The sequence below is a fragment of the Artibeus jamaicensis genome, unplaced genomic scaffold, assembly GCF_021234435.1.
Source record: "Artibeus jamaicensis isolate MK-2021 breed Jamaican fruit bat unplaced genomic scaffold, CSHL_Jam_final scaffold_369, whole genome shotgun sequence".
NCBI classification, from domain to species: Eukaryota; Metazoa; Chordata; class Mammalia; order Chiroptera; family Phyllostomidae; genus Artibeus; species Artibeus jamaicensis.
In genome coordinates this window covers 27,670,997-27,683,688 of record NW_026522042.1, presented here as the reverse complement: position 1 = coordinate 27,683,688, position 12,692 = coordinate 27,670,997, and the positions used below count along the sequence as shown (strand labels likewise).

General features: G+C 45.2%; 1 protein-coding gene across 1 annotated transcript in view; it reads right to left on the bottom strand.

Annotated features, from left to right (window-relative positions):
- The window catches only part of DAP (death associated protein), a 54,377-nt gene extending 50,495 nt beyond the window's left edge, over positions 1 to 3,882 (bottom strand). The window contains exon 1 of the mRNA XM_037165436.2: positions 3,685 to 3,882. Within this exon, the coding sequence (XP_037021331.1) occupies positions 3,685 to 3,739 (55 nt within the window). The 5' untranslated portion in view covers positions 3,740 to 3,882. The remainder of the gene's footprint in view (positions 1 to 3,684) is intronic.
- Between the last annotated feature and the right edge of the window lie 8,810 nt (positions 3,883 to 12,692).

The following is a 12,692-nucleotide window of genomic DNA, read 5'->3' as shown; positions in this document are numbered from 1 at the left end:
GTGGCAGAAATGAGTGATCGCGTGGCTTATAGTTGCGTCCTCCTTCTTCCGAGGCATCCTAGCACGATTAGATGGGACAGAGCCTCGCCGATTCTGCCTTTGCTGATCTGCACTTGCAGTGAGTCTCATAGAACAAGCAGCCTCACGCCATTTCTCCGCAGATATTTTGTAGTCCAGGGCAGTGGGGAAGTCTGCAATCATTCAGACTTAATTACTTTCACAGAGCACTGGACTGGCTGAGGGAGCACAGGGCCAGGATGTGGTGCGGCATGCTGCCCCCGCTCATCAGTAACGTGCTCTGTATCTGCACAGCACTCTTCCTCCACACTCTGCAGAAGCCTCTGCGAACAGCCTCATTAATCTCACACAACGGGGGAGACACATGGCAAGGGATGGAGAACGTTGTCGAGAAGGGCTGCTGAGGTTCCAAGAGGCAAAGGACCTACAGGCTGCTGCCCTTGAACTTACTGGCTCAGAAAGGAGACACTCTGGTTTGGTCAGTTTTTAAAACAGACTTGTTCTCTTTACGCCAACTGCAAGGTGACTGCTAATTAAGTGAGTGAAAGGGCTTAGGACAGGGCCAGTGAAAGGAAGCAGAATATGCCAACCCTTAAACATGCCTTTTTGGTATAAAGGTTATTGTGAGCTGATTAACAACAGCAAAGAAGGAAAAGCTCAGAAAACTGAAGAGCTACCCTTTTGTAAAGAACATTTACATTTGTAATGGAAATCTTGTCAGCGTCTCCTTCTCTGTACTAGAACCGGAAGGAGGACTAGATCACAAGAGAACCTTAAATCTGCACAACCACCTTGCCCTGGTTTTCCTGGAAACCTCCCATAACTGCCGCCCCCCCCCCCCAACCCCGTGTTTTTCTCTTGTCTTCAATTGAAGTATTTAAGGTGGTGGCCATTTCAGGGAGTTACTGTTTTCCTGGTCTCTCTCTTGTATGGAGGAAGTATCCCTGTTACTAAACTTTTTTGTTTTTCTCTTATTATTCTGTCTTTGCAGTTTGGAGAGGGTTGTTTCAGCCAAGAACCTATAAGGGTAAAGGGAAAATTATTTTTCCTCTCCTATACCAGGGACACTGTATCTAACCCTCAGCAAACGTTAGTTACTATTTGCACTATTATAATGCTGCCTAAACTGTACACTGGAGTCAGCCCAGTAGAGAACACTGCAGGCCCCACCAGCTACCGGGAAGTGAGAGCTGCTGAGAGGCTCTAAGAAAACTCATTCAGGAGCTACATATCAAACACTTTGTGCCCGGGGATGAAGACAGTGGTATGACCCACCATCAGAAGCTAGAAGAGAGACAGGTGGAGGGAAACGTGACGTTGTGGGAATGAACGCACAGGAGGCTACCTGGTTCAGACAGCAGTAACGAGAAAACACAAAAGAGCTGAAGATAGTCGTGAAAGAGAATTTTATTGTTTCCGATTGAGGATTTAAGCACAAGTCTGTGTCATCCAATTTAAGCACTTAATGAAGGTGTACCCAAAGTTTTCAAGGCTGTAATTTTGATTTATGAACTGTGTTCTTGGCTATCCTTGATGATCATCCTTTATTATAGTGGGTTGCCTTTATTATTTTTTAGACATCAACTCTGCAGCACTGCCTACTCTCCAGCCACGCCAGAATAAATAGGAATACCCTAATACACTCTGCTTTTTGCCAAAAAAAGCTTTCCCACATGGGCCTCTGTTCCACAGGGGAAAGTGGATCTGAGGCAAAATACTGCAGCTGACCAAAGGTCTTCTCTAACCTGTACCTCTGGGCCAGTGTGCCAGGTTCCACCTCCAACTCCAGCCAAACATGACCGGCCTTGGAAAAGGGGGGACGACGGTGACAGCTTCTTAAGCAGATTGGGATTCATGGGCTAATGGACCTGCCTTGAAGTCACTTTAGAGTGTGTCCATGGGATTCACTGCCCTTGGACTCAGATCCTGATAGGTGGAAGGGACAGAGCTCCAGTGAAGGTCACAGTGGCAAAGGCAGTCCTGCTCTGCGACTCTCCCAGATCATCTGGCCCCAAACTCCCATTTCGCAGATCAGGAAAACTAAGCCCTGGAGAAGCGCTGGGTCTCAAAACTTAGAACCCAAATTCACTGCTACAATCAGCACAAATAAGTTTATTCCTTTCTCCTCTGGCATCAGTAAGCTATTTAATTTGTAATTCACACACCCCAGCTGTTTACAATTCAAAGAAAACCAAAGTCCTCCATGGACTTTCTCCCAGGGAAGTAAAATGCATGTCTGTGATCTTAACAATCTCCATAAGGATATGTCTCCATATGCAATTTACTTACTACTACTACTTTGATCTGGCATGACCCCTACATATACGCTTTACTGCCTGCCACTCAATGCCCTGGGGAGGAGGAAGTGTAAAGGAAGGTGCTCCGGACAGCTGGAGGAGAGCACTACTACCCCGTTGAGGTAGGAACTAAAAAGGTCAGGTTATCTTTACAGACAATCTCTTTGAGGTACTTTTTTTTTTTTTTTTAAACTAATGCAATACACAGGCCCCCAAAGCCTATTTTCTACCACAGCGGAACTATTTTCTAAAATCCCATGCCTCCTAAGTCCTCGGGCATCAGCCATTTTCCTTCCCTAGTCCGGGCTAGTTTTCTTGCTCAGAGATTCTTTTACCAGTGAAAGGTACTACTTTGGAATGCACCACAAAGAGCAGCTCTGTTCATCCCATTGGAGCAGAGCATGAGTGCCCTATTGTGGGGGGACAAGACAGCAGATGGAGATTATGGGAATCTTTCCTGTAACTAGAAGGGGGCACGACCATGCCACACAAAGCAGCCAGGTTGTGTCATTCAAAGGTTTCTGTCACTAGAAGACTGAGTTTATAATACTAATGTGTGCAATGAAGACCCTAAGGAGCCCCCCACGTTGAAGTGACCTGGCTTCTGGGACCCAGGTATCTTCTGTTCTCACCCAGTGTCCTTTCCCCGGGTATCACTGTCTTTCCAAAGGTGAGCAGAATGGAAGTCGGCGGCTGGAACGGAGCAAAGGAGCTGCCTTGAAGGGACTGTTCTCAGAAAGGGGAAGAGGTGGAATGGACAGAGGGCTACTCACAGATTTTCTAAGAAAGGCAACTCTTTCCTGGATTTAAACTTCCTTGGCTCAGAAATTAGAATTTGGGAGGAAAAAAAACACAACCCAAAACACACACACAAAAACTCCACTTTTGAGAAAAAGCTGGATGTGAAAGAAACGGGAAAAAGTCATATAGATTAATGATAAAAATTATTTCCACTCTTTTGGTTCTTTTTCCATTATGCCGTCAACGTACATGTAATCAGCACCCTGTCGTTTAATTGTGGTGGCTACTCGTTTTTCCAAAACATCTGTACATTCTAAGAAAGTGTTCACCGCCCCCATTTCTTTTTTTGGAAGTTTTGCAACTTTTCTTATTCAAGTCATCCTAATTTGCATGCAACTGCCACAGGCTTCGGATGTTTCACATACTTTAAAGAAATGGGTTTCGCCTAACGCGGACGTCAGTTTAACTGAAAACCCGACGCGTGGACAGGTCTCGGGCTGGTTGGCGAGCTCCAGCGCCTTGCGCCCGGGCGATGAGCCCGGGCCTCCCCGCCCGGCGCCCCGCGCCCACCAGTTCGAGCCCGCCCTCGGGACCCGCTAGAGGAGAGAAAGTGGAAACGAGTCAGTACCAGCGGGCGGGTGTCCAGCTTTCGTCTCTTGTTTCCCCTCGGGAGGCGAAGACATGATGCAACCACGTTTCGCAGGGGACCGGACGGCAGCGGCGGTGGCGGCGGACTCGCGGGCCCGGAGAGCTGTGCGCGCGAGTGCGAGCGCCACAAAGTCAAGCAGCCAGTTGGGGCCGCGGCCACCGGGAGGGGGCGCGGCCGCTGCGCACCTACGTGGCGCGGCCCTGCCCGCGCGCGCCTGCGCGTTGACGTCACCGCCCTCGCCCGTTTGTCAGGTCTCCACCAGCCACTGGTACTGAGCCTGCGCATTCAGCAGCGCCACGTCGGAAACCTTGGCGAGGGTGGGGCGTTTGCGGTTAGAATCGGTGGGTGTCCAGGCTGGCAAGCGCAGGGGCAGGAAGTGGAAAAACACCCAGCGGGAGGCTGGCTGCTCTGTGGGCCGCGCTCCTCCAACCCTGCCAGTTAGGTGGTGACAGCGGTTGGGAAGCTGAGCCGCTGTAGAGGGCCCCCCAGGGGGCTGATGAATGGGGTCAGGGAACCGTCTGCCAGTTGTCCTCGCCCAGCTCGCACTTGGAGTGACTAATTAAATGCGGAAATAAGACCCAACCCTAGGTGGGACCGACCAGGGGCCTGAGGATGGCGGGGATTTGTTAGAGTTGAGAAGGACAGCGATGTGAAGCCTGGAAACTTGGACAGAGTCCCCGGAGAGTTGCCTCTGTGCCCGCTGTCTCTGCCATCTTTCTGTTGCGATGGATGGTGATTCTGTCCAAAGCTGAGCCTTTCCCCTTGTGTCCTGGATCACATGCCTCTTGCCTTCTCAAGCACTTTGCAATTACAGTTGACCTCTCCTGAGCCAGCTGTCTCGTCTTGCTGAATTAGCATTCAAACATGCCTAACACCTTTGGAAAAGGACACCCCACTGCCTTGCTTGGCTGTACTTTTGTCAATACAACTGCCCAAAGAGGCTGAACACCTAACCTCCTCTCACTCTCACTCCTCAGCCTAGTCCAAGCCATCTGGTTATCGTCCAGGTAGACACACAGAGGCTAGCCCCAGCCATGGAAAGTTCTTTTGTTAAGGTTGCTCATGACCTCCATGCTGTTCAGTCCAGTGGTCACCCTTCTATTCTCTTCCTACTGGACCTCAGCAGCACTTGATCTAGGTGACAGTCCCCCTCCTCAGTTTCAGGGATGCCACATAACTGCCACAACCCAGCCAACTCTGTCAGGTTGGTTGGCTCCTGTTCTGAACCTTTGAGTAACCCAAGACTAAACATCAGCTTTCTTCTTTAGATTTTGCTTCAGTGGTTACACGCAGGCCCGTGGGCATGACTATAATCCTAATGCTTATGGATGCCAAATCTGCAAACCCATCTCTCTCCCTGCCCCTCCCCTAAGCTTCAGACTCACATCACACCCTGGCCTCCTTGACCTCTGTACCTGGATGTTTAACAGCGTTGACAGTTCTGCATCATGGTAAATATAGAAATGCACACATCATACATTGATCTTGGACTTTCCCCCCTCACATTTAAATATCATTATTGATAGGATAGCTGGTGGCTAGGTGGCAGTAATGATATAGCCATCATTGTCTTATACTCATCAAAATGTAGACACATAGCAGCAGCTTAGAAGAAAATCCTGAAGTCCATACTAGCAGACTCTTAAGAGATACTGCAAGATCAGCAGACTTGGAGGTTGGAGGAGCAGAACGAGAAAGTTTACAGACAACAACTTGGATTCTGAATGCAAAGAAGCTTTAAGAATAACCAATTAATTTTGTGAATATTTTTTAATCTATGTGCAATAGTGCTGTATGGTCGAACAGTCAGGTCTTAAAAGAAGTTTTTCTAAGAAGAATAAAATAAAAATTCTATGTTAGAAAACATTGTGTTCTTGTGAATTTGGCTGCAATTTCCCCCCAGTGGTACATAAAGTTTCATGTTACACATGATGGCATCTTCTATTTAATGACATGGCATTGCAAGGGAACCCTGGGATAAAAGAAGGAGTTTTCTGAGGAAGAAGCCAAACTATTGAAGGGCTCTAGTGGTCCCAGACACCACTGGGTTTCCCTGAGGCCTGTGAGGACTCTGTCTTTGCCTGAGATCTGTCCTGGGAGTGCAGCGATGGGGACAATTATGTGATAGCCATGTCTAGTTTTACAAGTTCAAAGCAAAACTCCAGATTTACCCACCAACTCACAAATACCTTCCCATCTAGAATAGATTCCAAACCTCTCATTACAGTGTGGAGCACCCGTCTAATTAATATTCCTACTGAAGAAAATACTGTAGTTTATTTAAGGAATGTAGCTTGAAACCCCTCCCCGCCCCCCCATATTCCTCAGCTTCCCTTGCAGCTAGGGATGGCTAAGTGACACAGTTCTGGTTATTAAAATGCAAGTGTTAGTTTGTTAGGTGACACCTGGGGAATTTTTGCATTCTGGATATAAGGATTATCTTTCCTCCTGTTTATTATTCATTATTTATACAACCTTTAATTCAGGCAGAAGGCAGAGCAATCATACTGCAACCATGAGGCAACCAAAGGTATGAAAGCCTAATGCTAAAGGTGGCAGAGCAGTAAGATCAGAGGCAGGAGGGACTTTGAGGTTCTATGGAGGCTTTGCAGAGCAGCGGTCCTCTCCTTGAGGCTTGTGTGGAAAACAAACTCCTACTAGATTAAGTCCCTGTGGATGGTGTAGTTACATGTGGCCAAAAGCAATTCCTAACACCAGTGGCCTACCAGGTCCTTTGTAGTAGGGGCTCACCTGCCTCTAAAAGCTCCCCTGTCATGGCTCATCTGGCCACAATGGCCTTTCTGATGTCCTCTTGAGGGTGACATGCTGATTCTTTTCTTTGGGCCTTAGCATTATCCATTCCCTCCACCTGCAACTATCTCCCTAGATTCTTGCATGGTTAACTCTTCATTTTGAAGTCAGTGTTTGAAAGGGCCTACCCTGACCACTGAATCTGAAGAACTGAGCTCAGGCACTAGACTCGTCACAGTACTTAATCTTCATCTGAAATTCCTTATCTGCCATCTTGGTGTTATTTTCTTCTCTGACTGGCACTGGTTGAATGCCAGCCCTACTGGGGAGAGACTTTGTCCATCTTGCCCACTGCATTCCTAGCAACCAAAACCAGAGTGGGCACAGAAGTATTCAGTAATTCTGGAACACAGATACATTTATATTCTCACAACTGTTACCTAATGGAAGAACAGCAAATAAGGACAGAAAATGAAAAATATAGTACATAGTGTGTAGATAGCATTAATACATATGGCCACTAATTCCAGCATTTACTCTCACCCACGGGCGTGTTTGGGTGTGGGTGTGGGTGTGTGCAGCCCCACCAGTCTTAGACGCTGAGGATAAATGTCAGGTGCCACCCATCAGAAGCTTTTCTATGCAGATGTGCACACTCAGTAGACATTATCAGAATTGCTAAGTGAATAATCTTATTTGAGGCTCACTGTAACTCTGAAAGTAAGGCAGGTTCACTTATTTCACCAAGAAAAACAAAAGCAGACAAAAGGGAGAAGAAAGGCTTGTTGGACTTATGGGGGACACAACTCTGCCGAGAGCACCCTGGGACCAGAAGATGGATTTCCAAGCCCCAATCCCATTTTCCCCACTGCTGGCCACCTTCTAAGCAGAGTTTTGGGAGCCATTTCTCCTTCTCCATGTATCTGTTTTCTGATCCCAAATGGTGCTGAAAAACACGGTGCTGAATCTAAGATATTACTTAATGTGAATGCCATAAGCACTGGGGAAAGTATTCCAAGAAGAAGCAGAAAATGCAGATCGTCTTTTCCATGTGGGAATTTCATAACTTTGGCAACATTGTTGAAACTTTCTAAGCCTCAGTTTCCTTATCTAACCCCCTTCAGGGTGGTGTGAGAATTCAGGACTAAGTACTGAATACAAGCTCGCATAGTTCTGCAAAATCCCATTCACTCCCCGCGAGATCCTGAGGCATGAGAGCTTCCCTGCCCTCACTGATGGAGGAACCGAGCCCGTGAAAGGGCAAGCACAGGGTGTGGTGGCCAGTGTGGGGAGACTGGAGAGAACTAGCTCTTTCCACCATCACAGCTGTACATTGGGAAGTGCTTTGTAAACCATAATGTGCTATAGAATGTACTGTTATTACTGCAAAGGGAGTTTCCATCAACATTCATGAAACACACACATTGGTCCATGGCTTATTGAAATAACCCCACCCATCAACCGGTGTGATGAACATTGCTGTCTTTTTCCAGGCTGGCACGTACATTCTGTTCTCTCGTGCTGTTGTCCGATGGATGAGAATTTTTACATTCCTATTAACTACACAGAATTCTCTCCCAGTGCTGATATTGCTCAGAAAGGAAGGGCAGCAGTTATTCTGGACTTTGCTTTGAAACATCCAGGATATTTGTTATTTTGTCATGGATGTTTTAAATAACATCACAGTAAACATAACTTACTGAATAGCCACACGTACAGATACAATCCTTGAACAGGATATGCACACCCCAAAGTCAAATAAAAATGATAGAATATCACACGTCTTGCACACATACACAAGGAATCCTTCTGGTTTCACTGGCCTTCAACTTGTCAGTCAGTCACAGGGTAGTTGAGAAACACTTTGAGGCATTTTTAAAAGGTAATTCAACACCTCATCAAGCACACAGAGGGCAATCTTAGTCACAGGGGTTGGTTATCTTTAGCTCCGGGTATTTGCAGAAAACCATAACCAGCCTGAACTGTGGCAAAATTTCCCTCTTGTCTGTATTTGGAAGTCAGGAACTGCAAACAGGGTGAGAGTATTACAATTGTAACTACTAATTTCTGACAGAATTGTAAACACTATGTAAGTTATTTATGAAAAATGTGTTTTAGTAGAGAAACCGGGGTGGGGTCGGGATCATTTTATTTCTGGCTCTTCCCGAAGTTGTTCTTGGACCTTGTGTAGGCTGCCTCTACACTCTGATGGAGCTCTGCAGTGGAGGCAATAATGTCTACTATACGCAGGGATTCAAGTAGTTATTCAATATTATGTCTTAGCATTTATCTCCTTGTATAAAATCCTTACAGGAGTATATGAATTGCTATGAGTATAAAACATAAACATGACAAAAACGTCAAGAATAAAGTGGCTTTCAGCAACATAAAATCATCTCAAGGGAGTTGAAATCTAACATTGAAAAACAACATATTTTTGTTATCTTTTTTTTAAAAAAGGAATTTATTCAGGAGTCAGTGGTACTAGGACATTATTTTTACCTCTCTCTTAGAAATTTTTCAGGAGGCACTTTAGGAATGGTGAAAATTAGCAGGTTCAGGAATGGCACTTTAGGAATGCTGAAAATTAGCAGGTTTCAAGGGGCGGAGTGTATGGACTTGAGCCTTGAAGGTTGAGCAGAATGCCTTTCTGGTTGACAGGGGGCAGGAGGCAGGTGCTCTTTACAGAATAGCAGAGGAGAATCGCAGAGGTGGGACACAGCACTCTTTGTGCCCAAAGCAGCAACTCGTCCAGTCTGACCTGAGGACAAGGTGAATGTGGAAGGTCACAGAGGGACAGGAGGTCCTGACTGAAGTAAGGTCCATCCAAAGAGAGACAGCTGGACTCTCATCTGGATTTCTGCATTCATTTTCTCGCAGTTTTGTGGTATGTGGTCTCTGGAAAACTTTCACATACACCTGAAAAAGAATGAGAGTGGGAAAAAAGCAATAATGTTTTCGTGTCCTTACAAGAAAGTGTTGATCTCACAGACCCCACCAATGGGTTTAAGGAAACTCTATGGGTCCCTGGAGCATACTTAGACCCTGGCTGCTCTAGATCATTCTTTAGACACTTACTAACTTCCCCGCCCCTGGGCAACCACCATTCTACTTTTTCAAGAATTCTCGGCTTTCTTTTAAAAAAAGATTCCACATATAAATGGTATCATACAGTGTCTGTTTTTCTCTAACTCACCTTAACTTAACACGTTGCCCTCACCCTCACAGTCCATTTCACTCAAAATTTCTTCAAAATAGAGTAAAATACTTAGGAACGAATTGAACCAAGAAATAACAGAGCTGTACTGTGAAGAACCACAGGGAAGGAATTGCAGAAGACACAAACACATGGAAAGGTACGTCACGTTCATGGATCAGAAGAATTAATGTTGTTAAAATGTGAACACTATTCAAAGCCATCCACAGATTCAGTAAAATTCCTATCAAAAGTCTAATGGCATTTTTCACAGAAATAGAAATAAACAATTCCGAGACTTTTAAGCAAGGAGCAGCAAAACATCTTAAACAGGAGGCTGTTGGTTATTTGTTTTTCCCCTTGAAGCTTCATGTTATGTCTTTGTTCAATAGGCCGTATGGATGACTCGATCACTTTCAAGTGAGAAACACTTTTTATGAACACATTTAAAAATACAAAAACAATGCATTTTGGAAAACCTAATAACCATGTCCATAGGGGGAAGCAAGCACTGTTCCTCAGTGACCCTACCAGCATTAGAATCTGCCACTTACACTTACTTTGTAGGTAGCCTTCGGTCTTCAAAAAAAGAAAAAGTTAAGGATTCTGTTTAATAAACCTTTTTTTTTGTAGATTATCCCTCAGTTTATGTTTGCCTGATGTTTCCCTCACTGTTAAAGCGGTGTGTGTGTGTGGAGGGGGGCTCTGGGTTTATGGGAGGAAGGCCACAGAAGTGAGTGTCACTTTCATCACACAATGTCAATGAGACACACTGTCAACATGACCTCTCATTGGTGATGTTGACTACATAGACTCCATTGCTGATGGACAGGATTTTAGTACGGTTATTTTATAGATTTAAGTTAATTTATTGCTGCCTCCAGCTTTTTATTAGGAATCAGTGTGTACATGGGCTAAATTATTTCATTCAGGCTGAAGTAGCTGTATGATGGTTGCAGGCTAGAGAAGGTCATGAATAATGACTGGTTGGCGCCCTAGTTTCCAGTGCATTTGCAGGAAAGCCCGTTCTGTTCTTGCTCAAGCTTTAGAAAAGGGTCAAGCTGGGAAACATGATTGCTGTTAATCCAGATAAGAAGAAATCCCAGGTGCATCCTTCAGGTTTGGAGGAGGCCTCTGCGGCACCATTCAGAGGTTTTTCACAGACATAAATTAATAAACTGCCTCTGGCCATGGCAAAGATAAAAGAAAATATACAAGCTTCAGCAGCTCGCTGGAGACTCACAATGTGACTATTCCCCTCCTTAACAAAGCACCAGGGTAAAGGGAAGTTACACTCAAGCAATGCCTTGCAGGGTCTGTGATGTGCCACTGTTCCCACAACTATGGGAGAGCAATGTGCTGGGCCAGGGGAGGGGTGGGTTTGGCTTATCTACTGCTCCCGGTCACTTAAGGGTGTTGTTCTCTCCTCTCCTCCCCTCTCAATCCTTCCCCTCCTCTCTTCTCTCTTCCTTTTTCAGAAAGAGAAAAGAACTCTGAGTGTTTATTGGAATACGGGTGGAATACCTTCGAAATACTGGAGGAGCTCACAGAACTCAGGGAGGGTCCTGCCCTCAGGAAGGAGGAAAGCACCAATAACTGACCTCCTCCAGGTCGCTGTCAGAGGATGACTCCCTGCGACAGTTTCTTTTAATGTGTTGACTCGGCTAGGCCACCGTGCCCTGATATTTGGTCAAACATTGTTCTGGATGTTTCTGTGAAGGTATCTTTTGCATGAGATTGATATCTAACTCAGCAGACTTTGAGTAAAGTGGATTACACTCCAAGATGGGCCTTATGCAAACCATCGAAGGCCTCAGTAGAAAAAGACTGACCTCCCGGAGGAGGAGGGAGTTCTGACAGCAGAGTTCCTTCCAACTCAAGCTGATCGTTTCCCTTGGGTCCAGCTTGTGGGCCTACCTTGCAGATTTCGGACTTACCAGTTTGCATAAATGCAAGAGCCATGTCCTTAAAGTAAAACTGTCTGTCTATCTATCTATCTATCTATCTATCTATCTATCTATCTATCTATCATCTATTCATCCCATTTACTATCTATCTATAATTGGTTCTGTTTCCAGAGAACCCTATTATCCTCAGGTACAATTAAAAATTTTTATTTATTTATTTGAGGGAGAGAAATTTGTTGTTTCACTTATTTATACATTCTTTGATTGATTCTTTTATGTGCCCTGACTGGGGATCAAACCCACATCTTGGTGTACAGGGACGATGCTGTAACCAACTGAGTTACCCAGCCAGGGCTACAGTTGTGTTCACTCCCTCGGATCTCCACTGGAGATTTCATTCAGAAGCATGAACTATCCTTGGGCCTCATTCTCTAACTCAGGTGTTATCTCTAACTGAACTTTCTGAGTGCTGATAGGCTGAAATGGATGAACATCTACCACCAAGTGAGCTAAATAAGGAGCCCTGTTAATTGAGTAATCAGTGTGAGAATATCTCAAGCAACATTAAGTTTGACTATCTTTGTTATTTATCATAAAACATTACTGATCTATTCTGTCATCTATTTCCAGAATTTAATGTCAATAGTTGGGGACACTCCTATTGTCTATTGTTTCTTCACTGGAAATGTAATCCTTTATTAACTCCATTCCCTGTGCAACAGCAAGTTGTGAAATACAGTTGAGAGAATTGCATCAGGTACTATACCTACCCCTTTAGGGAATAGCGTTAATTCATAAATAGTGCTAACTATTAATGACTTAAGGTACAAAATGGCCTCACTGGCCTTGCCTTTGTATTAACTTAACTCATCACCATAGATTATATATCTTATGCAATTCTCTTGTTGGTCTGAAGCTTCTCAGATCTCGTGGGTCTAATTTTTCTTCTTGCACACTTGCAAACTGCACACAAACAAGAAGCAATGCCTCTACTGGACTCACAACACAGCGGGAAGTCTTGCTCTCCTCTCCCCTTCTCCCCCTGGCCAGTCTCCTTCCTGATACTACAGTCTGTCCCATCAGACCCAATGTTCCCTGCAGGTCTTCTCCACAAAATGCCCTAAGCTCTCCAC